The sequence below is a fragment of the Salvelinus namaycush genome, chromosome 23, assembly GCF_016432855.1.
Source record: "Salvelinus namaycush isolate Seneca chromosome 23, SaNama_1.0, whole genome shotgun sequence".
NCBI classification, from domain to species: Eukaryota; Metazoa; Chordata; class Actinopteri; order Salmoniformes; family Salmonidae; genus Salvelinus; species Salvelinus namaycush.
Genome location: NC_052329.1, coordinates 32,071,472 through 32,098,301, shown reverse-complemented (window position 1 = coordinate 32,098,301; position 26,830 = coordinate 32,071,472). Strand labels below are relative to the sequence as shown.

The window sequence follows — 26,830 nt, the reverse complement described above, 5'->3', positions numbered from 1 at the left end:
GGGGGTTGAATTCCACTTTTCCTTTCTAGTTTTCAGTTACCATTAAGCACAACAAGACCACTAAAGGAGTGACAGATCTTGTTCAGAAATCAACTTGGGGTTGACTATCAGCTACCTGAACGATGGGATCCATTGCAACCAATATTTGAATCTCCTTTTTTCTTCTCTATTTAAATCAATTGTTCATTCTCGCCATCGAATTGATACTCCATTCACCCTTCAAGTTGCAATCTCTGTTCATTTGGTTCACAAAACCCTGATTATGGAATACAAGAATGGAACATTGTCAATGATGCAGTTTTTTTCTCAATGTAATCATCAAATTATACATGTATTCAATTTCATTCACAGGTATTGCTTTCAATAGTGTGGTATGTAGTCCTTTTTAATAAAATCGTTTTTCAATTTTAGTATCTCAATTATCTTTTTACATGTTGATTTGTTTGTCATCAATTCTATACGACTATCTTTATTACTTTAATGTCCCATTGATTGTGCATCCTCACATTGATAATGCTGTATTGATTGGATATAATAGATTTGACAATATTGATGTGATCATTGATTTCTTGTCACCTTCCCAACAATCACAAAGTCCAACATCATTGGATCTGCTTCCACATTGCTTTCCATAACACAAAAAAATAATGACATATTACTCAGTCAATGAGTTCATGGACTGAAATGATTAGTTGACCATCTATGTGTCCAAGTCTTTAACACTGAATGGAATGGGAGCTTCTCCTGGCTGGTCCCTTCCTTACCTCCTCCCCCCTACAAGACCTGAAACTTCCAGGAGTTCTGGTCTTTGTAGTCCAGGCAGTCAGCTGCGTTGAAGTTGAGTTTCCAGGAGGCAGCTTGGTCCTTGTAGTCCAGGCAGTCGACGGCCCCGAAGCCCAGCGAGGCGGCTGTGTAGCCCTGTGAGGACAGAGAGGGGGACTGGCTTAGGTGCCCGCCCATAGAGGTGATGGGGCTGAGGGCGCCCCCTGTGGCGGAGAGCTGTGAGTGCATGGGAGACAGGTAGGAGCTGCAGTCCAGGCCAGTGAAGTAGGAGGATGAGCCTGCGTAGCTCTGGGTGTAGGCCGGGGCCTGGGTGTAGGTCATGGGGTAGGCAGAGGAGCGCTGCATGCAGGGCGTGGTGGAGGCTGACAGTGGATCTGGCAGCGGGGAGATGGAGGCAGGGCTCCAAATGGACACGGTCGCGTTGGCACTGCTGGAGCTGGGGGTGATGGCGGTGCCAAGGGGAAGCGGTGCTGGACTGTAGGACCCGTTGGTGTTGACACTGGCCTCAGAGTTGGCCTCCCGGGCTGGAGAGGCCTTCTTCTTGGGTGGACGAGGTTTAGACTGGCCCGTGCTCTGCTGCGCCTGCTGGCGGCATTTAGCACGGCGGTTCTTGAACCATACCTGTGGAGGAGCACATGGTGAGTTCTCAGGCAACTCAGCTCCCATTCTGGCCAAACAATCACTGAAGTTTTGTAAATAGACAATTGAACCACACTTTCATTTTTGCAAGATAATTTAACCAATTCTAGTGGGCAGTTATGCATGAGAGTATATATCATGTTTATTACCTGTACACGAGACTCTGGTAGGTTGATCTTAAGGGCCACTTCTTCTCTCATGAAGATGTCGGGGTAGCGCGTCTTGGAAAACAGTGCCTCCAGGATGTCCAACTGCGCGCGCGTAAACGTGGTCCTTTCCCGACGCTGCTTTCTGGGGATGTCTAAAATACACACACACACACGCACACACATATTATTTTTCTTATATTTCGTTTCATCATATATTTGTTTTTGTGAACCTTTTCCCCCTTGGCCAACATGCTTTCAAATGGAACACGAGAAAAAGAGAACGGGAAAAATGAACTGTAAATCACTAATTTGGTATTTGGTCAAATTTCCAAGTTAAATAATAGTCTAAATTAAATTAGTCTCATTTAGAATTTAATTCGTGTATATTCGTGTAATATAATTGTACTAGTAAGTAGTTATACTGAGGCATAAATTATGTTCTCTACGAAAATATATATTGTATATTCAGGGATGCTTTGTTTCCAATGTTATAGAAAATAAATATATGGCTCTGGCCTTCACATGTCATATCGTGGATCATTCAGCCAAAAGTCCTTTCGTTTGTTACATCATTAGATAAACATTAATACAGTTCAAAATCTAGTTGTTTTAACTTTGGTAAAAAAAGATATCGTTCCCTTTATGTAAAAAAAAAAGTGTTATTTAATGTTCGAGTGTTTTATTAACTTTAATTAGAATATTTAACATTATCCATTGATTCAGATATACATTGTGGCTTTATAAAACATAAACAAACACGAAATAAAATACGTTTGATAAAGGGAACGAAATGTATCTTGATAAAACATGTATCTTTTCACAGGAAGGTAGAGATCTATAAATCTTCATTTCACAACTGACAGGAACATAAAATATCTAGAATTACAGGTCTTAGTGAATTAGACTGGTGATCATAACGCATGGCCCTGGATCAATCATTGAACAAAAAAACACACATTTTCATACAAATAGTTGTTAGGCCTACCACTTACACATCAAGTAAATAGGTCATCTCATTTTAAAGCTGTCATTTTATCCTAGGCCCTTCAAACAAGTTACTATGGACGTTCCCCATATCTTTAAAAAGATAAACAAACATGGAGTTTTTTTGTATGTGCGCATAAGGCATTTCCATTTGAAACAACGATGACCGTCGAAATTTGGCATCAGCTAAGAATAAAATATGGTGTCCGTAGTATGAAGATATATTATGCACAATTCACTGTCATAAGTCTAACAATAAGAACGAAAACAACATAATGGGTGTTCGTTGCGCACCGGTCCTTTTACGCACTCGTTGCGCATGGATAGGGTAGCAGTACCGCTTGGAATTCAGGCTGGATTCTGCCCGTTTTTCCATAATATAAAGTGCAATTGTTGAGACAAACATTTCTAAAACATTAGTTGACATTAGTTGAAAATATGACTTACTTGGGTATCCGACGGCAGAGTGTAGTAGATCCATGCCCGGGCCAGACAGAGTTAACCCGTTCACGGCGTAATGAGGCTGCTTAATGTAGGACATCATGCCTGTGCCGGCTTTAAAACGCTCCCTCACCCTCTCTCTCTCTTACAATCAGGCCGGGGGCCGGGTCTTCTACTATTCTCCAGGGGGTGTCTCTCTCTCTCTCTCTCTCTCTCTCTCTCTCTCTCTCTCTCTCTCTCTCTCTCTCTCTCTCTCTCTCTCTCGCTCTCTCTATGTCCCGCCCTCTCTCTCTTTCTCTCAGTCACTTGTTTTTCTTTATATCTGTCGATCTGATTTTTGTTTTGTTTTCCTCTTTTGTTGCTGACCCTGTCGCAGTATGTTGCCAACTTTTGAGGCTACAGTAGCACCTGTGCTCGTCGGTAAAGAGTGCAGGTGCAGGGCACCGGTAAAGAGTGCAGGTGCAGGGCGCCGGTACTCCTTGTTCTGCTGCCTTCACACCTGTTGATCAAGCTGTTTCAAGGCACAGCTATTCAATAGGTATTGTGGTGCCGGTGTATTGTTTTCAATTTCACTTACAAAGTAACCTGAAAGCAATAATTAAACACACTAACCAATGGTATGATCACAGTTTTAAGTGTGATAAACCTTTCGATCCACGTGCGCTTTCGAAGTGCTCATCGGCGTCAAGAAGTGACTGTATGCTTCCTTATTCTTCCCTTGTCAGATCTAGCGTTCCCTGGACTGAGCTCGAGCCTGTTGAAGTCTGTTGAAGCAAAGAGGATCAAGTCGTCCCTCCGGTGAGTGGCGATAAGCTTGGGTGAGAACGCGGAACTGAGCAAACCAAGAAAGAAGTTGGCTAATTAGAGTGAAGTTCTTGCGCGGAGTAGACTCTGACCCCTCCCTCTCTCTCTCTCTCTCCCTCTCTCTCTCTCCCTGTCCTGACACACGCAGGCTTTGCACTTTGTTGGATTTGATTCTGTCTTTCTTTTCTCCGCACACCATGCACATTCATCCAGTCAAATGAAACAACAGTTTGATATGTGTAGGCTCAAGAACAACAGGTGGACACAAAGCATATTGAACACCGGCGAGACAAACTGATTTACGCTGTTATTTTTCGAATCTCCTCTGTCCACATTCGAGTTAAAAGAGGAAACATTGGTATAACAATTTTGAATAAAAACGTACAGTAACTTCATAGCCTACCAATCCACTTAACCAAAAAAATGGAATGTTACACTCATTCATGAAAGTTAAATTGTACAATTAAATAGATGTGCCACTCATAATTTCTGAGTAGCCAATAGGTTTTGTGTGTTATGAGAGTCCGTTTTGAATTGTTAAAGAAAAAAAGACAAGCTAGAAACACTGTTCAAGTCATTTTCCTGGAGACGAAGAGGACCTTTAGGAGTTGAACAGCAGTGCTGCACTGTCAGGGAAAGCTTGATAGCTATCAGAAGAGTACATCCGTATCGAATCTCTTGTCTTGTTTGGAGAGAGCAGATTTAATACATTTTACACCGCTCTTAAAATACAGAAATAATTGGGCGATGTAGTCTGAGTGAGGAAGTTCAAGGGATAGAAGGGAATGGGGGTGGGGTGGGTGTACAAGCAGGATTAAAACTACACAAAGGCCGCGTTGTTCTCTACTAAAACCCCTACTGATCCCCAACATACTCCCTCTTCTATATTCATCTTTCTGTAGTAATAATAATAACAATATTAATAGTTATAATTATGATAATAATAATAATACTTAGAATTATGATAATAATAATAATGGTATGATGTTATCTGTTATAATATTATAATTAACAGGGATAACAGTGCATCTTATTATTGTATATCAAAATAGTAACATGATAACAACTGTATGGTCATAATTGTAAGTTAAAGCTATTCTTTTTTATTGTCTCTTGGGGCATTTCATTCCAAATAAGTGGATGAGTTATTATAGACAAACTTTGCAGAAGTCTATTTAAATTGTACTCGTTAGCCCATGTCCCTCTGCGCTTTTAATTATAAATATATGGTTTGATAGATAGTATCGTCTGTTATGGTGTAAAACAATGTTAGGGGCAGCATTAAGATTGGCTAAAACATTATAATAAAGCGCAATGCCACGTGTTGTTTAGTTGGGACTGAGAACATTGCGTTGCTGTGGGTTACAATATCCAGTGTTTTCACTCGTTGCCGAAATCTAGCCAGGAGATCCGAATGGCCTGTCGAAAGTTCTGCTGGTGCATTTCTTTAAATGCGACGAGTTGTTGTCCATCCTGCGATTGTTGGCCTGTGCCTCATCCTATCCCTGTGGCCAGACAATTTCACAGTGTCCAAAGCCGATTCTCTGCTCTGGTTAATTGAATCGGATTTCTTATAGTTTAAAATCCACACAGACCCATGTACTGCCGAAACTGTATAAGGGGTTTATCTGAATCTGTAAAGCCACGGCGGAGATATAAAGAGAGAGAGACTATACCCGCATGTTGAACATTTTAAATCTCAAATAAACGTCTTTACCTGCGGCATCTGCCGGTGCGCACAGCGTGAGTATGTGTGTTGTGTTAACCGTCCAATTTGGAATATGTGTTTCAAGAGGCCACATCACCTGCTCAACTAGGCTATCAGGTATGGTTTTGGTCTTTTGATTTTTATATAGATAAGGTCGAAAGCTGGCGATCGAAATAGCCTATTATTTGTAAATATGACAAGAAGCGCAACAGTCGATGGGTCAAGACTTCAAAACTACGTGTTACGTACTTTCTGAGAAGCAAAACCAAGAGCGCGTGTCAGAGTAGGCCTACACGCGCACTCAGACATGCACCTGTTCGTTTGCCTGTCTAGTTCTCGCTCTCTTACCATTCCTTCAGTACAATTTTAGTAGGCCTATATGCTTTTATGCGTTGGGAGAAACAATTAACATTTACAAAACCTTTTAAAATATAGCATTTCACATAAATTATGTACGTTTTTCCACGCATTTCCTGATTGTATATTCTTTAACCATGATCAAACCATTAGCCTATCCAAAGACAACCAAATTATATCCATAAAAATGATTGACTTTTGGTTAGGTATATTTCCATGCCCAACATTGAAAAATGCAAACTTTAACAACATATTCATGTACACAGAACGCTACGCTTCCTGTTTTCAGAAATATTATTTTTTTGCTTTATGCTTTTGTTGCATAAAATGCAAATTTTAGCCATTTGGTTTATCGAATTTATTCGATAAAACAGAAAGACACGCTCGTTAATGGTGTTTGTGTTTGACCTACACTAGCCTATTTCATTCTTTTGTGTACTAAAATTGTGTTTAAAACGGAGGACATTCTAAATACCAAACAAATATAGCCTACAAATTGTTCATGACGAACCACTGCATTTTGAGACATTTGGTAGTAGACAATCATTATTATATTTCTAGTATTCCAGAAAATTGTAAACCGGCAACAATTTAATTTCTGAAAGTATTGCTGTTAAATAACTTATTATTGCTGTTGTTCTTTTGTGCTGTTAATAACAACCATAATAATTGTTGTGGATGGATGTTTAAATAGGTGTTTGTCTTGGAAATTTACTGGACAGTGCAATTACTATTACTAAGGTTGCACTAGGACCCAGGGCAGATACAAATTCAGGACACAACCACCACATAAGAGGCTTACTATATCTAAGCTACACACACACACACACACACACACACACACACACCACTTAGAAACATCATATTTTTTAAATGGGTACGCAATTGGTCTCAGAGGCATACATAACAACTGCGGTATTTTGATTTAATGTTCATCTTCTCTAAACTATTTTATTCCCCATTTGACCCCGACTTCTCTCCAGCTTTGTCAGAAGACTGCAGCCATATGTTGCATGATTGCTCTTGTCCAATTTCATTACCAAAGATGCACGCTCTTTCACTGTACAATTTGTCCAAAACATGCACTCTGTTTGCTGTCTGACTACAAAGACAAGGGGTAAAGTGCAAACACGTTACTTTCCAAAACAATACACATTACAGTAAACAATGTCTAAATGTGCAACAAAAAAATGATTTGCACCAGACATGTAGTAATGCACCAGACACGTAGTAATGCACCAGACACGTAGTAATGCACCAGACACGTAGTAATGCACCAGACACGTAGTAATGCACCAGACACGTAGTAATGCATCAGACACGTAGTAATGCACCAGACATGTAGTAATGCACCAGACACGTAGTAATGCACCAGACACGTAGTAATGCACCAGACACGTAGTAATGCACCAGACATGTAGTAATGCATCAGACACGTAGTAATGCACCAGACATGTAGTAATGCACCAGACATGTAGTAATGCACCAGACACGTAGTAATGCACCAGACACGTAGTAATGCATCAGACACGTAGTAATGCACCAGACATGTAGTAATGCACCAGACACGTAGTAATGCACCAGACACATAGTAATGCACCAGACACGTAGTAATGCACCAGACATGTAGTAATGCACCAGACACATAGTAATGCACCAAACGCGTAGTAATGCACCAAACACGTAGTAATGCACCAGACACGTAGTAATGCACCAAACACGTAGTAATGTACCAGACATGTAGTAATGCACCAGACACGTAGTAATGCACCAGACATGTAGTAATGCACCAGACTCGTAGTAATGCACCAGACACGTAGTAATGCACCAGACACGTAGTAATGCACCAGACATGTAGTAATGCACCAGACACGTAGTAATGCACCAAACGCGTAGTAATGCACCAAACACGTAGTAATGCACCAGACACGTAGTAATGCACCAAACACGTAGTAATGCACCAGACATGTAGTAATGCACCAGACACGTAGTAATGCACCAGACATGTAGTAATGCACCAGACACATAGTAATGCACCAAACGCGTAGTAATGCACCAAACACGTAGTAATGCACCAGACACGTAGTAATGCACCAAACACGTAGTAATGTACCAGACATGTAGTAATGCACCAGACACGTAGTAATGCACCAGACATGTAGTAATGCACCAGACTCGTAGTAATGCACCAGACACGTAGTAATGCACCAGACACGTAGTAATGCACCAGACATGTAGTAATGCACCAGACACGTAGTAATGCACCAAACGCGTAGTAATGCACCAAACACGTAGTAATGCACCAGACACGTAGTAATGCACCAAACACGTAGTAATGCACCAGACATGTAGTAATGCACCAGACACGTAGTAATGCACCAGACACGTAGTAATGCACCAGACACGTAGTAATGCACCAGACACGTAGTAATGCACCAGACATGTAGTAATGCACCAGACACGTAGTAATGCACCAGACACGTAGTAATGCACCAGACACGTAGTAATGCACCAGACATGTAGTAATGCATCAGACACGTAGTAATGCACCAGACATGTAGTAATGCACCAGACATGTAGTAATGCACCAGACACGTAGTAATGCATCAGACACGTAGTAATGCACCAGACATGTAGTAATGCACCAGACGCGTAGTAATGCCCCAAACGCGTAGTAATGCACCAAACACGTAGTAATGCACCAGACATGTAGTAATGCACCAGACATGTAGTAATGCACCAGACACGTAGTAATGCACCAGACATGTAGTAATGCACCAGACACGTAGTAATGCCCCAAACGCGTAGTAATGCACCAAACACGTAGTAATGCACCAGACACGTAGTAATGCACCAGACACGTAGTAATGCACCAAACACGTAGTAATGCACCAGACATGTAGTAATGCACCAGACATGTAGTAATGCACCAGACACGTAGTAATGCACCAGACACGTAGTAATCGGCCTATTCGTGTATTGATGTATTTACTAGGGTCAAACATTAGTTTGTGGAGCCAGTCTCCCCTCTTGGTGTCTTCTGTTGTAAAACAAGCAGAGGGCTGTGGATATTCAGGGACCCACTGAAAAAACTGTCATGAATGTAAGGATGTGATTTATTAGTGAGGGATATTCATGTCTATTTAACATCAAGGCCATGTTAAGACAATGTAACCTTAGTTGGTTGCGTACACAATTTGAGTGTATTTATGGGAGTGTGTGATACCTTGGATGGACAGGGCCTATGGTCATGGCTGACAGTGCTATGGCTCTCAGGGAATGTATGTGTGTGTGTGTGTGTGTGTGTGTGCGTGTGCGTGTGCGTGTGTGCGTGTGCGTGTGTGTGTGTGTGTGTGCGTGTGTGTGTGTGTGAGAGAGAGATAGAGAGAGAGAGATTGTGTAAGCACAGAAAAGAGGAGATTACCCACTGATCACCACAGAGTTTAAGAGGTCACCGATATAGAGCGTTGGTGATGGGTTGCATCAAGCATGGGCCAAAAAAGACAAACCAAAACACAACAACCCCCTCCTCCAAAACCCCTGAAACCCCACCAGTGTTACTGTGCAGCTGCTAGAGCCCTGACTTCATGGAATTTGTTCGATACACACAGTGGGACACCAACACGCTCACACACACACACGCACAGAGTTCAGCCGATTTATCATAATATGCTTTATCTGAAAAGTAAGTATCTTACCTCGGGATAAAGGGAGGATAGTGGGGCTTGTAGTCAGATTGGCAGAGGAAGGGAGAGGATGGAGGGAGCGAGTCGGCTGGTCCAAAGGGAGGACATGAAGGACCTGTTTGGAACGGATTATGACTGATAAGATACAGGGACCCATACGCCGACACAATGGGGAAGTGTTGTACCCGGGAACCTAGGTCTCTACGGCACTGGGAGATATGATTGACAGATGGACCTGGAGGGACCATCGTCGTACATAGATGAAGGGATGGATGGATGAACAGGTCACCCCCGAGGAGGAGGGTAGGGTGTTTGGACCCCACTGGGGGCCTTTTCTATAGTTGGAAGGAAAAAGAATGGTGGGATTCCTGATGAAGGAGTGTAGAGAACGAGAGGAAGTAGAGAGAGAGGAAGGGAGGGGCATAGTGGGAGGGGCGTGGGGTAGGACCTGTCCACAGAGACATTATAAGGGGCATAGCTAAAAGCTTTTTACAGGTGTGTGTTTGGCCAACAAAGACGTTTAGAGTGGTTTGAACCCTTTTGTTGTGCTATGTTTACATTTGGATTCAAATAGGTTTCTGTATGTGTCTTGCGTGATTGTTTTTTTGTATGTGATTGTCCTTATGTGTAAATCTTGAAAGCACTGGCATTTCCATTGAATTGTAAAGGGTTAATAGTGAAGGGTTAACATCCATGTCAGTGGTTGTCGTGGTATCAAGGTCAGGCTGTGTCAATACTTAAATTAAACTGATGTAGGGATTACGCTGTGTAACTAAGCCAGGCAGTGACAGTAGTGGGTTTTTGTGCACAGATACACTTGACTGTACGATACATTAGGAACGCCTTCCTAATATTGAGTTGCACCCTTTTTGCCCTCAGAACAGCATCAATTTGTCAGGGAATGGACTCTACAAGGTGTCGAAATCGTTCCACAGGGATACTGGCCCATGTTAGACTCTGATGCTTCCCACAGTTGTGTCAAATTGTCTGGATGTCCTTTGGGTGGTGAACCACTCTAGATACACAATGGAAACTGCTGAGAGTGAAAAACCCAGCAGTGTTGAATCTTTTGTCTTGCTCATTCACCTGAATGGCACATACACGACCCCAGTCTCAATTGTCTCTAGGCTTAATTCAAAATCTTTCTTTAACCTGTTTCCTCCCCTTCATCTACACTGATTGAAGTGGATTTAACAGGTGACATCAATAAGGGATCATAGCGTTTACCTGGATTCACCTGGTCAGTCTATGTCATGGAAAGAGCAGGTGTTCTTAATGTTTTGTCCACTCAGTATATATCATTGCTTTATATTTACATTAGTAGTTCCTGCTTTATGTTACATACATTGTTTTACGTTTGTTTTATGTAAATTAGAGTTCATGGATCCTATGATATGGTAGCATAGCACTTCTCATTATGAACCTGTATTAAAGGAGCAATCTGGGATTCAAACAACAAATCAAAAAATGGATGTACCGATCCCAGATTGCCCCTTCTAATCACAGGCCATTCAGTCTGGGTACATTTGTTAGGATAGGGTTCCTACTACAGTGTATGCCCATGTGGCAGGTTAAATGTTTACAATGTAGTACACCTTGTATAGGGTTTCTTATAGGACGGATGGGTATGGTATGTAAAGTCTAGGCCCAGACACCTTTGAATTACTATCTCGATAAACTATTGCTTCTTTATGAACATATTGGGCTTCTCATTATACAGTACAGGTCTGGTGCTGCTCACCAAGATATTTACTCTTCTAAATCTGCCCTTTGGTTATGCTTCTAATCAGTCCTGCAAAACTCTGAGCATGTCTGCTATGCTGTATATCAATACGACACATGCTGGGAAAAAGGTGATGAAGTAATGCTTTCAAAGTTTTCATGTTTGCATGCCTTCATGGCTAGATTATGTTCTCTTTATATTTTTGCAAGGGTTTTGTTGTTGATTGTATTATCAATATTCCTGGCTTATTAAAGTTAGTATTGTAGTGATATTGGACATTGAAGGAATGCAATATGTCATATAGTGTTGCAGTGTTAATACACTGTCCTCAGCCAGGATTTGTGGCTCAGTCGATGTCTATTGAATCTCAGTGTGTGTGCAACAATACTCACAGTCTGGGTCCTGTCTTAATCAATGACACTACTCTGTAAAACACACACACACACACTAACGGCGTGTGCTGCTGACTGCGTCTGACGGCGTACGGGGAGATTCCTAATCCTGTGCAGACGGCAGCAGGTGGGGTCTGGGACTCGGTGTGTCAGCAGAGCAGGCAGCAGTTTAACTGTGCTAATGGCTGGCGTTTAGAGTAGACACCCTGTCTTGCCCTGGACCACACTGTCCTGTCTGGGGATTACATAGGTTAACACTTGATATGCTGCTTATTGCTTCAACGTACACTGGGTCTTCACTCCGGCATATAGTCCCTGTTTCAAATGACCTTTTCAATGATCTTTTGATAAAATCCACTACATTTCAACCTATGCTGCTATGTCACATAGCATAGGTGTACTTATTAGTATGAATACTTTTATCATATATGCATAATTTGTCAAATTACTTTGTGACATTCCCCCTGAATATCTAATAATTTGCACCAGTTTTTTTTCCCCCATTTCAAGAAATAAGAGCTGCAAAGTTTACCAAGTCTGTCTCCCATTTCATTTCATCCCTCCTTGGAGTAGGGGACAATATGTATTTGTATTTGTACTGTACATCTATTTAGAGAGGGCATTATGTGGTGGACAGGACTAGAGTTAACATCTCTGCAGTAAGACAGGCATAATATAAGAGAAGCATAACATAAAGTGTGTGAAAATGGCTGGGGGTGGCCCAGAGGGGTGTCATGCCTCCGGTCCTTAAATTGGAGAATTTTGCATTTTTCAAACACCTGAAACAGCTTTTTCCTGCAATCTAGAACCATAATCATGATTTTTAATTAGCTATCTATATCCTCCTGACTCGTGGTTCTTTTTTTAAAGAAACAAACTATGCTTCTCTGCATCTCTGCTAAAATCTGGGTACAATATTCAGTACATTTAGTTATTGCTTGCTTTTCTAAAGTCTACCAACCTTGCCAGCAGGCCTGCCAGCTAAGCTAGTTAGACAAGCTAGCGACTATTTATTGCCTGAAATGGCTTCTTGGTAGCTAGTTATGAGGTTGGGAGATTGGGTCTAGGCTAGCTAAACCCAACTTGATAAAAATTGCTAGGTGGCTAGCTAGCAGTATTACAGAGAAACATTAACTAAAATAAAGCAAAAAATATATATGTGCACTACCGGTCAAAAGTTTTATAACACCTACTCATTCAAGGGTTTTTGTTTAGTTTTACTATTTTCTACATTGTAGAATAATAGTGAAGACATCAACACTATGAAATAACACATATGGAATCATGTAGTAACCAAAAAAGTGTTAAACAAATCAAAATATATTTTATATTTGAGATTCTTCAAATAGCCACCCTTTGCCTTGATGACAGCTTTGCACACTCTTGGCATTCTCTCAACCAGCTTCACCTGGAATGCTATTCCAACAGTCTTGAATGAGTTCCCACATATAATGAGCACTTGTTGGCTGCTTTTCCTTCACCATTTCAATATGGTTGAGGTCGGGAGATTGTGGAGGCCAGGTAATCTGATGCAGCACTCCATCAATCTCCTTCTTGGTAAAATAGCCCTTACACAGCCTGGAGGTGTGTTGGGTCATTGTCTTGTTGAAAAACAAATGATAGTCCCACTAAGCCAAAACCAGATAGGGTGGCATATCGCTGCAGAATTCTGTGGTAGCCATGCTGATTAAGAGTGCCTTGAGTTCTGAATAAATCACAGACAGTGTCACCAAGAAAACACCCCCACAGCATAACACTTCCTCCTCCACACTTTACGGTGGGAAATACACATGCAGAGATCATCCGTTCACCCACACCGCGTCTCATAAAGACACGGTTGGAACCAAAAATCTTCAATTTCGACTCCAGACCAAAGGACAAATTTCCACCGGTATAAGGTCCATCGCTCGTGTTTCTTGGCCCAAGCAAGTCTCTTCTTCTTATTGGTGTCCTTTAGTAGTGGTTTCTTTGCAGCAATTCCACCCTGAAGGCCTGATTCACACAGTCTCCTCTGAACAGTTGATGTTGAGATGTGTCTGTTACTTGAACTCTGTGAAGCATTTAGTTGGGCTGCAATTTCTGAGGCTGGTAACTCTAATGAACTTATCCTCTGCAGCAGAGGTAACTCTGGGTCTTCAATTCCTGTGGTGGTCCTCATGAGAGCCAGTTTAATCACAGCGCTTGATGGTTTTTGTAACTGCACTTGAAGAAACTTTCAAAGTTCTTAAAATTTTCCATATTGACTGACCTTCATGTCTTAAAGTAATGATTGACTGTCGTTTCTCTTTGCTAATTTGATATGTTCTTGCCATAATATGGACTTGGTCTTTTACCAAATAGGGCTATCTTCTGTATAACCCCCTTACCTTGTCACAACACAACTGATTGGCTCAAACGCATTAAGAAGGAAAGAAATTCCAAAAAATTACTTTTAAGATGGCACACCTGTTAATTAAAATGGATTCCAGGTGACTGCCTCATGAAGCTGGTTGAGAGAATGCCTAGAGTGTGCAAAGCTGTCATCAAGGCAAAGGGTGGCTATTTGAAGAATCTCAAATCTCAAATATATTTTGATTTGTTTACCACTTTTTTGATTACTACATGATTCCATATGTGTTATTTCATAGTTTTAATGGCTTCACTATTATTCTACGATGTAGAAAATACACATATCAGCTTTATCGTTTGTGCTGGGGCACATTGGCAGTGTATGTGTGTGTGGGGGTGTGCTGTGTGGGGGTTGAGTGGGGTAAGGGGGGTACACAGTGGCTTGGGGACCCTCCCCGGCCCATATGGCAGCAGACAGCAGTAGTAATCAAGGAAGTGGAGCAACAGGCCTGAGCCCTTATAATCCCTAGCCACACTCTGACACGTGCCATGCTAACGCATACACCACCCGGCACACAAACACACTTGGATGCATGCACACGCACAAACGCATGCACACACACACACACGCAAAGATGCACATCATGTACACACATACATACAGTGCTTTCAGAAAGTATTCAGACCCCTTGACCTTTTCCACATTTTGTTACGTTCCAGCTTTATTCTAAAATGTATTAAATAATTTCCCCCCTCATCAATCTACACACTACCCCATAATGACAAAGCAAAAAAATAATAATATCACATTTACATAAGAATTCAGACCCTTTACTCAGTACTTTGTTGAAGCACCTTTGGCAGTGATTACAGCATCGCGTCTTCTTGGGTATGACGCTACAAGCTTGGCACACCTGTATTTGGGGAGATTCTCACATTATTCTCTGCAGATCCTCTCAAGCTCTGTCAGGGTGGATGGGGCGTGTCGCTGCACGGCTATTTTCAGGTCTCTCCAGAGATGTTCGATCGGGTTCAAGTCCGGGCTCTGGCTGGGCCACTCAAGGACATTCAGAGACTTGTACCAAAGCCACTCCTGCGTTGTCTTGGCTGTGTGCTTAGGGTCGTTGTCCTGTTGGAAGGTGAACCTTCGCCCCAGTCTGAGGTCCTGAGCACTCTGGAGCAGGTTTTCATCAAGGATCTCTCTGTACTTTGCTCCATTCATCTTTTCCTCGATCCTGACTAGTCTCCCAATCCCTGCCGCTGAAAAACATCCCCACAGCATGATGATGCCACCACCATGCTTCACCATAGGAATGGTGCCAGGTTACCTCCAGACGTGACACTTGGCATTCAGGCCAAAGAGTTCAATCTTGCTTTCATCAGACCAGAGAATCTTGTTTCTCATGGTCTGAGAGTCATTAGGTGCCTTTTGGCATACTCAAAGAGGGCTTTCGTGTGCCTTTTACTGAGGAGTGGCTTCCGTCTGTCCACTCTACCATAAACGCCTGATTGGTGGAGTGCTGCAGAGATGGTTGACCTTCTGGAAGGTTCTCCCATCTCCACAGAGGTACTCTGGAGCTCTGTCAGAGTGACCATCGGTTTTTGGTCATCTCCCTGACCAAGGCCCGTCTTCCCCGATTGCTTAGTTTGGCCGGGCGGCCAGCTCTCGGAAGAGTCTTGGTGGTTCCAAACGTCTTCCATTTAAGAATGATGGAGACCACTGTATTCTTGGGGATCTTCAATGCTGCAGACATTTTTTGATACCCTTCCCTAGATCTGTGCCTCGACACAATCCTTTTTCTCTGAGCTCTACGGACAATTCCTTCAACCTCATTTGAATGTATGACAGGTGGACTCCAATCAAGTTGTAGAAACATCTCAAGGATGATCAATGGAAACAGGATGCACCTGAGCTCAATTTCGAGTCTCATAGCAAAAGGTCTGAATACTTATATAAATAAGGTATTTCTGTTTTTATTTATATTTTTAATACATTTGCAAAAATGTCTGAAAACCTGTTTTCACTTTGTCATTATGAGGTATTGTGTGTTGATTGCTGAGGATTTTTTTTATTTAATCCATTTTAGAATAAAGCTGTAACGTAACAAAATGTGGAAAAAGTCAAGGGGTCTGAATACTTTACCTATGCACTGTACGTAAATATACAGATGCACACAAAGAAGAGATGAGCGCCACACCATTGACACACAAAACATCTAAAAACACATATTCACAAAATACTATTTTCTTACATTTTAGTAGACACTCTTATCCAGAGTGACTTACAGGAGCAATTAGGGTTAAGTGCCTTGGTCAAGGAAACATCAATAGTTTTTCCCCCTTAATGAGCTCAGGGATTCGAACCAGCAACCTTTCCTTTGCTGGCCCAACACTCTAAGCTGCTAGGCTACTTGTCATCCTTCAGTGACACAACACTCATGCTGTTTTCCAACTGCATACTACAATGCTTGCCTTACCTACACAGGTACTAGAGTACACACAACAAGCACAACAAGCACAATAAACATTGGCGCACACATTACTGCTTGTTTATTGGTAGCAAAAGCATCAGCTACTCTTCCTTGGGTCCACAAAAAACACAAAACATGACAAGTAACAGAACAATGGTTCGCTGATAGACAAGGACAGTCACACAAATTTCAAATACAATGATATACAAACAACACACCTAAAACATGATGCACGAACCAAGGGTGTCATGCATGCGCCTTGTGAAACGCTGTCACACACACTTATAGACGTGCAGGAACTTCCACAGCATAGCTGTCTCACTGTATATTGTAAATACACACATCTACCCTAATTTAGCGCACAAATAAATCACAGTATTATAGGGCCACATTTGCACACACATTTACATACCTTTAACACACATTTTCAGTTTACCACAAAAACACCTTGTTAACCCACCAAACCTGACATTGCACACACACGGACACACACACACTCAGACAGACACACACAAACCCCTTTGCGGTGACGCACAAGTACACACTCTCACAATGGTCCTCTTATTGTTAATTGGCTGTTTAATCCTGTGGAATGTCTCTAATTAGTACACTCTGGCGGGTGAGGATCTGACTCAATCTGCTGCGTTACAATAGACTGGCTGTAATGGGGATCTCAGACCACACTCTCTCAAGCACACGGTCAAACAAACTCCCATGCCCCAACACTCACAAACACACAACACACACTCATACACACACACACACACACACTCATACACACACACGCACACACTCATACACACACATACGCACACGCACACGCACACACACACACATACACACACACACACGTAGCAGAATCTGTAGACTGTTACAGTCACACACTGTCACCTCATCACAAGCAAAGCCATTGATACTCATGATTTTATTTTCCAATCAGGTTTCCATGACGAGGTCAGTTTGGGGTGTCAGTGACAATAATACTATGCATTTATATTGATGAGCAAATAGAGCATCTAGGACTCAGTTGATTCCTTGGCATTTGAAGAAAAATCTAATGCATATGATAAATGACAAACAGATCATCATTAGCTACAGTACACCATTCAATAGTACACACACTCTCTGTGTCTCAGTCCCTCAGATGTACATCAGAAGCCATTATCTGGCAACAAGTCATGTTATTGGATGTCTTGCTAACTGTTGGCAAACAGGACTGTAAACCTTGAGCTCACTTTACTGAATCTCCATGGTAGACCTAAGCCCAGCCCGGTAATAGAGTCACAAGTTGTGTTTGTCATCACTAGACTAGGCCTCAGTGCATGAGCAATGAACCAGTTACTGTTTGCTAGATTTTGCTGTGTACTCCGCAGCGTCCTTTCTATCCCACTAAGGTCAGGCGTTTCTGCGCCTGCAACGGGGTGTGAACAGTAAAAAAACAGCTCTAGATTATGGCTGGGTTCCATTCAGCCTGACTCTGATAAAACATTTCCTGATGAGGATAACAGCACCACCAAAGAAGATCGAGCGAATGATGCCTTCCAGAGCCAAGTCTGTTCACTGGTTAAAGTGCAAGACTGTGGGCATGCTGGAAGCAGACAGTCAGCACTGGGCCTAGTGACAGGTGTCATGCTGAGTAGAACGTGTGTAAGTCTGTACAGTGACAAAGAGGTGGCTGTACCAGGAGCTGAAGGACCAGAGTAGGAGTGAGGTGAAATATAGATACACAGGTTAAATGATGCAGATGAGTAGTAGAGAGGAATATTGATAGGAAGGAATGAGACAGAAAAGGAGGGAGAAGAGGTCAGACAAGGGGGGGGGGGGGGGGGGGGTTGAAGGAAGACCAGGCAGGGCAGCATCACTGCTGACACACTGCTGCGGTCCAAATCCCAGCTTAGCGTGTCTAAAACAGGCCCGGCAAATAAGGCTGCGAGGCCCCTAATGCTGAGACTGCTGTCACCCCCAATCACTCACACATGCTTAATCCCCACGCCGTGACCCAACACAGACACACACACAGCCGCCCGCCCACAGCCACCACACACCAACACCGGGCGGCCCATTGGCCTTGGCTCCAGGCGGGTGGCCGGTCCCAGCACTGGGTGACACGAGCTGCAGGGTCAACCTTCTGTGCCAGGGGGAGGGGAGAGATGCAAGGGGGGGATGGGGGGGTACAAGAGCCAGCTGGATAGAGTTGGGGTGAGTTTCAGTAGTGTTTAACATAGTAGTGATGCTATAAGATGGTTTATGAGAATGTATGATGCACAGAGAGAGGGAGTGAAGGCATTTAAAGAGACCAGGATGCACATCATTAAATAACCATTTTCTCCCACAACACAGATATTCTGGTTCTATTGTCCTTGTCACATCGCATGATAAGCATTTGTTTTCTTGTTTATTCTGCAGGTGCTATGTCAACAATAGATCTTCTGTGCTCTGAGAATGCATTTGAGAGTCAGACATCCTCATGTTGCTGATGTCGATCTCTTTTGTGTCTCCCTGTAGGTCCTGTCACTGTGTCTACCAACTCCGCACCCCTGAATAGCCCAGAGAGCCACAAGCCCTGGCAGTGAACCAAAGTGCTCCAGTGAATACGGAGAGAGGGCCTGGATGGGAGGGCTGCAGGGGTTTCTCATGGTCTCACTTAGAAGGAACTGTTTCTTAGAATGAATTGTCAAAGCTTCTTTCAGTAGTGTTGATCCTAATTTAACTGTCTGCAAACAAGCAAACAGATAAAGAATCAGATTAAGTGGATAACACCATTTGGATTTATCAACATGAAGCTGAAACCCAGCGATACTCAGGTTCCGTTTCATATACTGTACTGAACAAAAATATAAACGCAACATGCAACAATTTCCACGATTTTTTACTGAGTTACAGTTCATATAATGAAATCAGTCAATTTAAATGAATACAGATACCCAGTCGGCAATACAGATACCTTTTTAAAAAAGGTTGGGGCGTGGATCAGAAAACCAGTCAGTATCTGGTGTGACCACCATTTGGCTCATGCAGCGCGACACATCTCCTTCGTATAGAGTTGATCAGGCTGTTGATTGTGGCCTGTGGAATGTTGTCCCACTCCTCTTCAATGGCTGTGTGAAGTTGCTGGATATTGGCAGGCAGTGGAATACGCTGTCGTACACATCAATCCAGAGCATCCCAAACATTCTCAGTGGGTGACATGTCTGGTGAGTATACAAGCCATGGGAAAACTGGGATATTATCAGCAGACAGGAATTGTCTACAGATCCTTGCGACGTGGGGCCGTGCATTATGATGCTGAAACATGAGGTGATGGCGGCGGATGAATGGCATGACAATGGGCCTCAGGATCTCGTCATGGTATCTCTGTGCATTCAGGTTGCCATCGATAAAATGCAATTGTGTTCGTTGTCCGTAGCTTATGCCTGCCCATACTATAACCCCCTCGCCACCATGGGGCACTCTGTTCACAATGTTGACATCAGCAAACCGCTCGCCCACACACAACGCCATACAAGCTGTCTGCCATCTGTCCGGTACAATTGAAACCGGGATTAATTAGTGAAGAGCACACTTCTCCAGCGTGTCAGTTGCCATCGAAGGTGAGCATTTCCCCACTGAAGTCTATTACAACGCCGAAATGCAGTCACGTTAAGACCCTGGTGAGGATGATGAGCACGCAGATAAGCTTCCCTGAGACGGTTTCTGACAGTTTGTGCAGAAATTATTTGGTTGTGCAAGCCCACAGTTTCATCAGCTGTCCGGGTGGCTGGTCTCAGATAATCCTGCAGGTGAAAGGGGGTACCTAGTCAGTTGTACAACTGAATGCATTCAACTGAAATGTGTCTTCCACATTTAACCCAAACCCTCTGAATCAGAGAGGTGCAGGGGGCTGCCTTAATTGACCTCCACGTCTTCAGCGCCCTGGGAATAGTGGGTTAACTGCCATGCTCAGGGGCAGAACAACATATTTTTACCTTGTCAGCTTGGGGAATTGATCCAGCAACCTTTCGGTTAGTAGGACAACGCTCTAACTGCTAGGCTACCTGCCGAAGAAGCCAGATGTGGAGGTCCTGGGCTGGAGTGGTTACATGTGGTCTGTGGTTGTGAGGCTGGTTGGACATACTGACAAATTCTCTAAAATGATGTTGGAGGCGGCTTATGGTAGAAAAATTAACATTAAATTATCTGGCAACAGCTATGTTGGACATTCCTGCAGTCAGCATGCCAATTGCACGTGTTGTGTGATAAAACTGCACATTTTAGAGTGGCCTTTTATTGTTCCCCAGCACAAGATGCACTTGTGTAACGATAATGCTGTTTAATCAGCTTCTTGACATGCCACACCTGAATTATCCTGGCAAAGGAAAAATGCTCACTAACAGGGATGTAAACAAATTAATACGCCACATTTTTGAGAAATAAGCGTTTTGTGCATTTGGAACATTTCTGGGATCTTTTATTTCAGCTCATGAAACATGGGACCAAGACTTTAAATTATTTATATTTTTGTTCAGTGTATATAGTGAAAACAAATAACAGCACATCTATACAACTTTCTCTGATGTACTGTGTAGTTCAGTGGTACTATAGCTAAAGTCACATTACAGAGTTAAGGAAACACCAGTATTTTGTTCTGCTAATATACACCCTTAGAGAAAAAGGTGCATCTAGAACCTAAAACAGTTATTCGTCTGTCCCCATAGGAGAACCCTTTGAAGATCCCTTTTTGGTTCCAGGTAGAACCCTTTCCCCAGAGAGTTGTACATGGTACCCAAAAGAGTTCTACCTAGAACCAGAAAGAGTTCTACCTGGAACAAAAAGGGTTCTCCTATGGACGCAGCCAAAGAACCCTTTTGGAACCGTTTTTTCTATGAGTGTATGGAGAACAAAAAGGATATGTGGACAGAGATAAATGAATAGGAATTTACAAAATGTTACTGCTTTAGAATGTTTTATTTAGAATTATAGCAAGGGTCCAATGTTGTAATTCAATAAAATGAAATGACAAAAAATACAATCTGACTTTGGTGCAATGTCTGCAGGCTACATTGTGCTTTTGCCATTTACAGTTGACGACCTACATTTCTACAGTATTTCTTCCTTTAATAATCGTACCTAGCCTGATTTTATATTGCTCTCTCCTGTCTGTGTGTCTACTGTTGTGTGTTTATGCTGGTGTTAATCTGTATCGTAGCTATACGTACTGTATATATTTGAGTGTGCCTCTGTGTGTGTACAGATTGTCAGGTGTGTGGCAGTAATTGACAAGGACACTGATCCGGTGACTAGATTAGAAGGTCAGTGTGGGTGGAAACTAGGAATGAGGGACAGCTATTCCTGAACCGGAGAATATATAGACCCAGGCTTTTCTGTCCTGCTGCCCAACACACTCACCCACAAATTGATGTACACAATAGATTTTCACCCTCATTTACTTCAGGACAACAACCCTGTATGGCATTTCTAATCAGATGCTACTGTTTTATGTTGCAGGCAAAATTAGCAGATTTCCTTGCAGACTTGTTAAAATGAAGAGAAGTCTGCAAACTACACCTACAATATTAAAAGTAGCACCTGAGTAGAAATATGTATGTGTGCATAGGACATAACCTGAATTAAGGGGACATAGCCTAATTTAATTCGGCTACATCCCCTCAATTCCTAAGCACATATTTTGATTACCATAATAAACAGGTTTCTACTAGTTTTCTGAACATGTTAAGCAACATGGTGGAAAACTTCAGTCATACTTGTTCAGTGGGGAATTCTAAAAGTCAAGAAGATAAATTCGATCTTTTTGTTGATTTGTCCTGTCCACCCCTGTGAGAGATGTGCTATTCTGAGGCCCTTGCATGCTTGCAGCCTCAATCATGTATTTCCACTCTAACACCAGTTCACTTTTAGCAGTTCATTAGGGCAGACTTTCACATATTTTACAATAAAACAGGATAGAGCAAAACAAATATAAATTGGTGTGAATGTTGAAGAGATAGCAAGGGTCTCTGAGGCTGAGCCCAGTTTTTATGCTAGTAAAAGTAAAATTTATTTATCAATGTGATGACGGAACAAATAAACGGAGCACTTTTTGGACATTCTCTATAAGGATGTTCTCTCTCTGATCTGAAGACTTCACATAAAAACAGGGACACATAGAATGACACTGTGCTCTAGGCCTAACTTACCACAGCTGAGAACAGATATCTGATACAATGATGTTGATTGTTTCTGTAAGGTTTCAGTTGTATGTAGATAAAACAGTACAGCTCCAACGGTCTGAATATTGTTGAAGAGATACCTAAAAGAATGTTTAGTATAGGGCTCTACAGATACCCTCCATCCATGGACTTCTCTTCACTCAGAGTATGACTTGTCTAGTTGGCTCGTTGTTCAAATGTGGTACTTTACTGCCCTCTAGTGGTCGTTTTGTATCTCAAAAAATTATAAAGAGCACAATCCACGTTTTAAAAAAATATGTTTTTCCATTGCCTCAAAACATTGGACAAGACTACCAATTTGATATCACGAAATTCGGGAGATAAAGAGGTAAAAAAAAAAAGTATAATCACACACATGATACCCTATTTGGTCCAGTATTTGAAACAACATGAGATTGTTAATGCATTCAGAAGAACACCAGATTGTGATGGTCATAACAAACCTTATTCATAATGGTCAAAGGTGTGCTTTTCACAGCTCTGGCAATAACATCAAATATCTATGTTAGTAATTGATTGATAGTCAATGGACTAAACAAAACTGACAGAAGACAGGTGTGTGTGTGTGTAACATCCATTTATTACCACCTTATATGAGAAATCTGGAAATTACAAACATTGTTTTATTTCAACATCTTAACATTTCAAATTCAAATTAAGAAATAAAAATGATTTAAGTTAAAAGGGTGACACATCAACCTGAGAAACATTACACAAATGTAGAATCTGGAGCGAAGTGAAGGGGGAGGTCTAAATATCTGACCATCCCATTTATAGCTCCCATAACATTAACATACATGATCACTTTACCAATTACACAATTTTTGGTTTGCAAGAGAGCATTGACCACCAAGCTCCATTACCCTCACAACGAGGCCCCTCAGGAGTGATCACAAAGAATATCACTGGATTCACTATTTGTTTTCAAAAGCCTTAAAATGCTGTCTCCAATTATTTATCACTGAAACCAAATTTGAGAATTCAAAGACAAAGGGAAAACAGTGTCAATCAGGTAAAGGGGAAATTAAATAACAATGAACAATCAAGGATCCCCTTTGACAGCCAAAATAAGCTTACGTCGATGTTGTTTCCTGTACAAAATTTAATTAGAATCCCCCATCTCCATTTCATTCACAAATATTATTTCCACTATGAAAAATGTGCGTAAGCTAAAAAAATAATTGACAACCGGACCCATGTGGCTCAGTTGGTAGAGCACGGTGCTTGCAACACCAGGGTTGTGGGTTAATTTCCCACAGGGGACCAGTCAGGAGAAAGTATGGAAATGTATGCAATCACTACTGTTAGTCACTCTGGATAAGCGCATCTGCTCAATGACGTAAATGTAAATAACCATGATAGTGATGATCAATATTGTAAGAATAAACCATTGCTCCAGAGATTTTTTTGAATTGTATACAATTTGCTGTGCTGATCAGAATCTACACACTCACACACGGGGGGGTGGCTGGACTCCCATTCATGCGTTCCCATGAAAGACACCAGCTCAGTCTTTATTTCACTGGCAGAGTTGGGAAGGAGGAAGGGGACTAGGGCAGTTGTTGTAGCACCCTGCAGAGAATGAGGTACTCCCCTCTGCAGACAAAAACCTAACCCCATCCTCCTGTGACCACCACCCGTCTCAGATTCCCTGCGTTCTGTTTTATCTGATCTCTCCACACGGCATCATGACAATGGAACATCTGATTTGAAGGTGTGGTGGTGGGAGATCTGACCAGCAACAAGCAGGTACATGCACAAAAGAGTACCCATAATAGTCTGCTGCCGAGAGTACTAAGAAAACACCACTATACACGTTATTCTTGTCATAATCATTGTTTCTCTAATCACTACCAACATAAGAGGAGAGGGCAGGGAGGGGAGGGGGAAGATAGACTGGTGAGGGGAGGAGAGGTAAATTAGAGAGGCATTTAAGCGCGCTCCCCACGGATACGACGGGCCAGCTGGATGTCTTTGGGCATGATGGTGACACGCTTGGCATGGATAGCACACAGGTTGGTGTCCTCAAACAGACCAACCAGGTAAGCCTCGCTGGCCTCCTGCAGACAACAAAGAACAGGTTGGAAAAATGGCTCACGACAACACACTTAAAAATGTGTGGACAATATCAACCTATAAAATGCTATTTTGTGATACACTCAGGCACATGATCCAAGTATTCCTCTTCAGTGTGTGATAAAACAATCAACATAATGCAATTATTTTTCTTCTGCCTCAAACTTGAGTTATGTGGTTTATGACAGCAACCAACGGTGATGGTGTAGCACTGACCTGCAGGGCTCCAATGGCTGCACTCTGGAAACGCAGGTCAGTCTTGAAGTCCTGAGCGATTTCTCTCACCAAGCGCTGGAAGGGCAGCTTGCGGATCAGCAGCTCAGTGGACTTCTGGTAACGACGGATCTCACGCAGGGCCACCGTACCAGGCCTGGAGGGAAACACAGTTAGAAGAATCCCATGACTAACACCATTGTATGGATTCATTACAAAAATCCAGAATCAAACTCTTTAGGCCTAAATCCTATCTTGTATCAGGTGGTGATGGAGTCATAATAAGGGCCAGTAGCGTGACTCAGGGACAGAGGGCAGCTTTGGTAAGACCTTTCAGCCTCTGTCACTCTCTCTCACCTGTAGCGATGGGGCTTCTTGACCCCACCAGTAGAAGGGGCGCTCTTGCGGGCAGCTTTGGTGGCCAGCTGCTTACGTGGGGCTTTGCCTCCAGTAGATTTACGGGCTGTCTGCTTGGTACGGGCCATGGCTCCTACAAATCACCTGCATGAAGGGGAGAACCACATACATAGATGTGAGATATAAGAATGACCATAGGTTAAAAATGTTAACTTTCAGTTGTTGCAATTAGACCTGATAATCAAGTCATTGCATTTTTATTAATCCGTTCTCGGCTGATTCAGAACTTAAACAAAATTGAAAAGCACTGTGAAACAAGAGTATTTTTATACAGTAATTGGGTGTTCAACTCATTGTCATTGAACACATTTAGAACAAAAAGTGCGGACAAGATACAACATGAATCTCCCCCAATCAAAGTCGACAGTGAGCCAATCAATCAATCAACGGGGAAAACGACGGCATTGGTTGGTTAGTCAATATAATTGTGTAAACATATGACTAAGACCAATCAGTGTGTGTTCTGTCACGAAGAGGCGGGATCTACAGCTCCCAGACGTTGGTAGCCCCGCCCACTCAGCTGTGATGATGGCGGCTGCTTAATGCGCAACCGGGATAAAGACCCAAGGCATAAAAGCAAAGGAGTAGCACTAAAACTTTGACATTTAAAGAAACAGATGTTTGACAATCTCATTAAACAACTAATATACATTAAAGAAGACATCCCAGGGAACTCGTATGTAGGCATAGAAACGGAGTTCGACCGCCAATGCCTGCGTACAACCGAAGCGAACCCGCGCATAATTTGAAACAATTTCTCCGGCTGCACTAGCTGTAGAAAAGGCTGCAATTCTGTGCCGTTTCGAGTCGGGTTTGTTATTTTTCTCTACGACGAAAATGAAATGGATTTACAACAAAATAACACCAGAATTGAAGCAATTTGAAACTTTTCAAATGTGAAGTTAACGTAAATTAAAAGCAGTCGAGTGTCTGACTTACCTACACCAAAAGTGGTTAAAAAGGATGTGAGAAATGTTTAGCTTGTCTGGCCGTGTCAGTATTTTCTTCCTCGTATCCACAATGGGAACAAACGTACAGCGGGAAAATGGCTGCTATGTCAATCATTTCTCCCATAATGCAACAGTGTACACACATTTCTTGTTTTGTAGCACTTCGGCCACATGTTTTGGATATTTATTTTGTACTCTACTGAATGTTACTGTATCGGTCTCAGAATTTCATAAGCGAACATCGTAGTAATATCGATATTTTTCTCCAGATATTGTGGAAACGTATTGGCTTTTCAATTTGCCATGCTCAAGAAAATTATGCAATTGTATATCCGTGTACAACCTTAACTTCACAAGTCTTAGGCAAATGTCAGCCGTAAATGTTAACCTTAAATGTCGTCAGAGAAAGGTATGGTTTCCGACCAGTGGTGTGAAGTACTACTTTAGTTTCTGTACTTTACCATTTATATTGGACAACTCCTAAAGAAAAATGTACTTTCCAC

At 42.2% G+C, this 26,830-nt stretch overlaps 2 protein-coding genes across 4 annotated transcripts; both read right to left on the bottom strand.

Moving 5' to 3' along the window:
• Nucleotides 1-774: 774 nt before the first annotated feature.
• Nucleotides 775-3,099, bottom strand: LOC120018876 (homeobox protein otx5-like). Of its 2 annotated transcripts, XM_038962095.1 has the most exons (4): nucleotides 3,003-3,099; nucleotides 2,491-2,497; nucleotides 1,572-1,740; nucleotides 775-1,404 (listed from the first exon to the last, which is right to left on the bottom strand). In XM_038962095.1, the coding sequence occupies exons 1-4, from the start codon at nucleotides 3,097-3,099 to the stop codon at nucleotides 775-777; spliced, it is 903 nt and encodes a 300-aa protein (XP_038818023.1). The 2 variants fall into 2 exon arrangements, with proteins under 2 accessions (XP_038818023.1, XP_038818025.1); XM_038962097.1 differs by lacking the exon at nucleotides 2,491-2,497 and having other exon boundaries at nucleotides 1,572-1,723.
• Nucleotides 3,100-23,227: 20,128 nt separating this feature from the next.
• Nucleotides 23,228-26,448, bottom strand: LOC120018321 (histone H3.3A). Of its 2 annotated transcripts, none has more exons than XM_038961452.1 (4): nucleotides 26,317-26,448; nucleotides 25,318-25,461; nucleotides 24,964-25,117; nucleotides 23,228-24,731 (listed from the first exon to the last, which is right to left on the bottom strand). In XM_038961452.1, the coding sequence occupies exons 2-4, from the start codon at nucleotides 25,443-25,445 to the stop codon at nucleotides 24,603-24,605; spliced, it is 411 nt and encodes a 136-aa protein (XP_038817380.1). In that variant the 5' UTR covers nucleotides 25,446-25,461; nucleotides 26,317-26,448; the 3' UTR covers nucleotides 23,228-24,602. The 2 variants fall into 2 exon arrangements, with proteins under 2 accessions (XP_038817380.1, XP_038817381.1); XM_038961453.1 differs by having other exon boundaries at nucleotides 26,321-26,436.
• Between the last annotated feature and the right edge of the window lie 382 nt (nucleotides 26,449-26,830).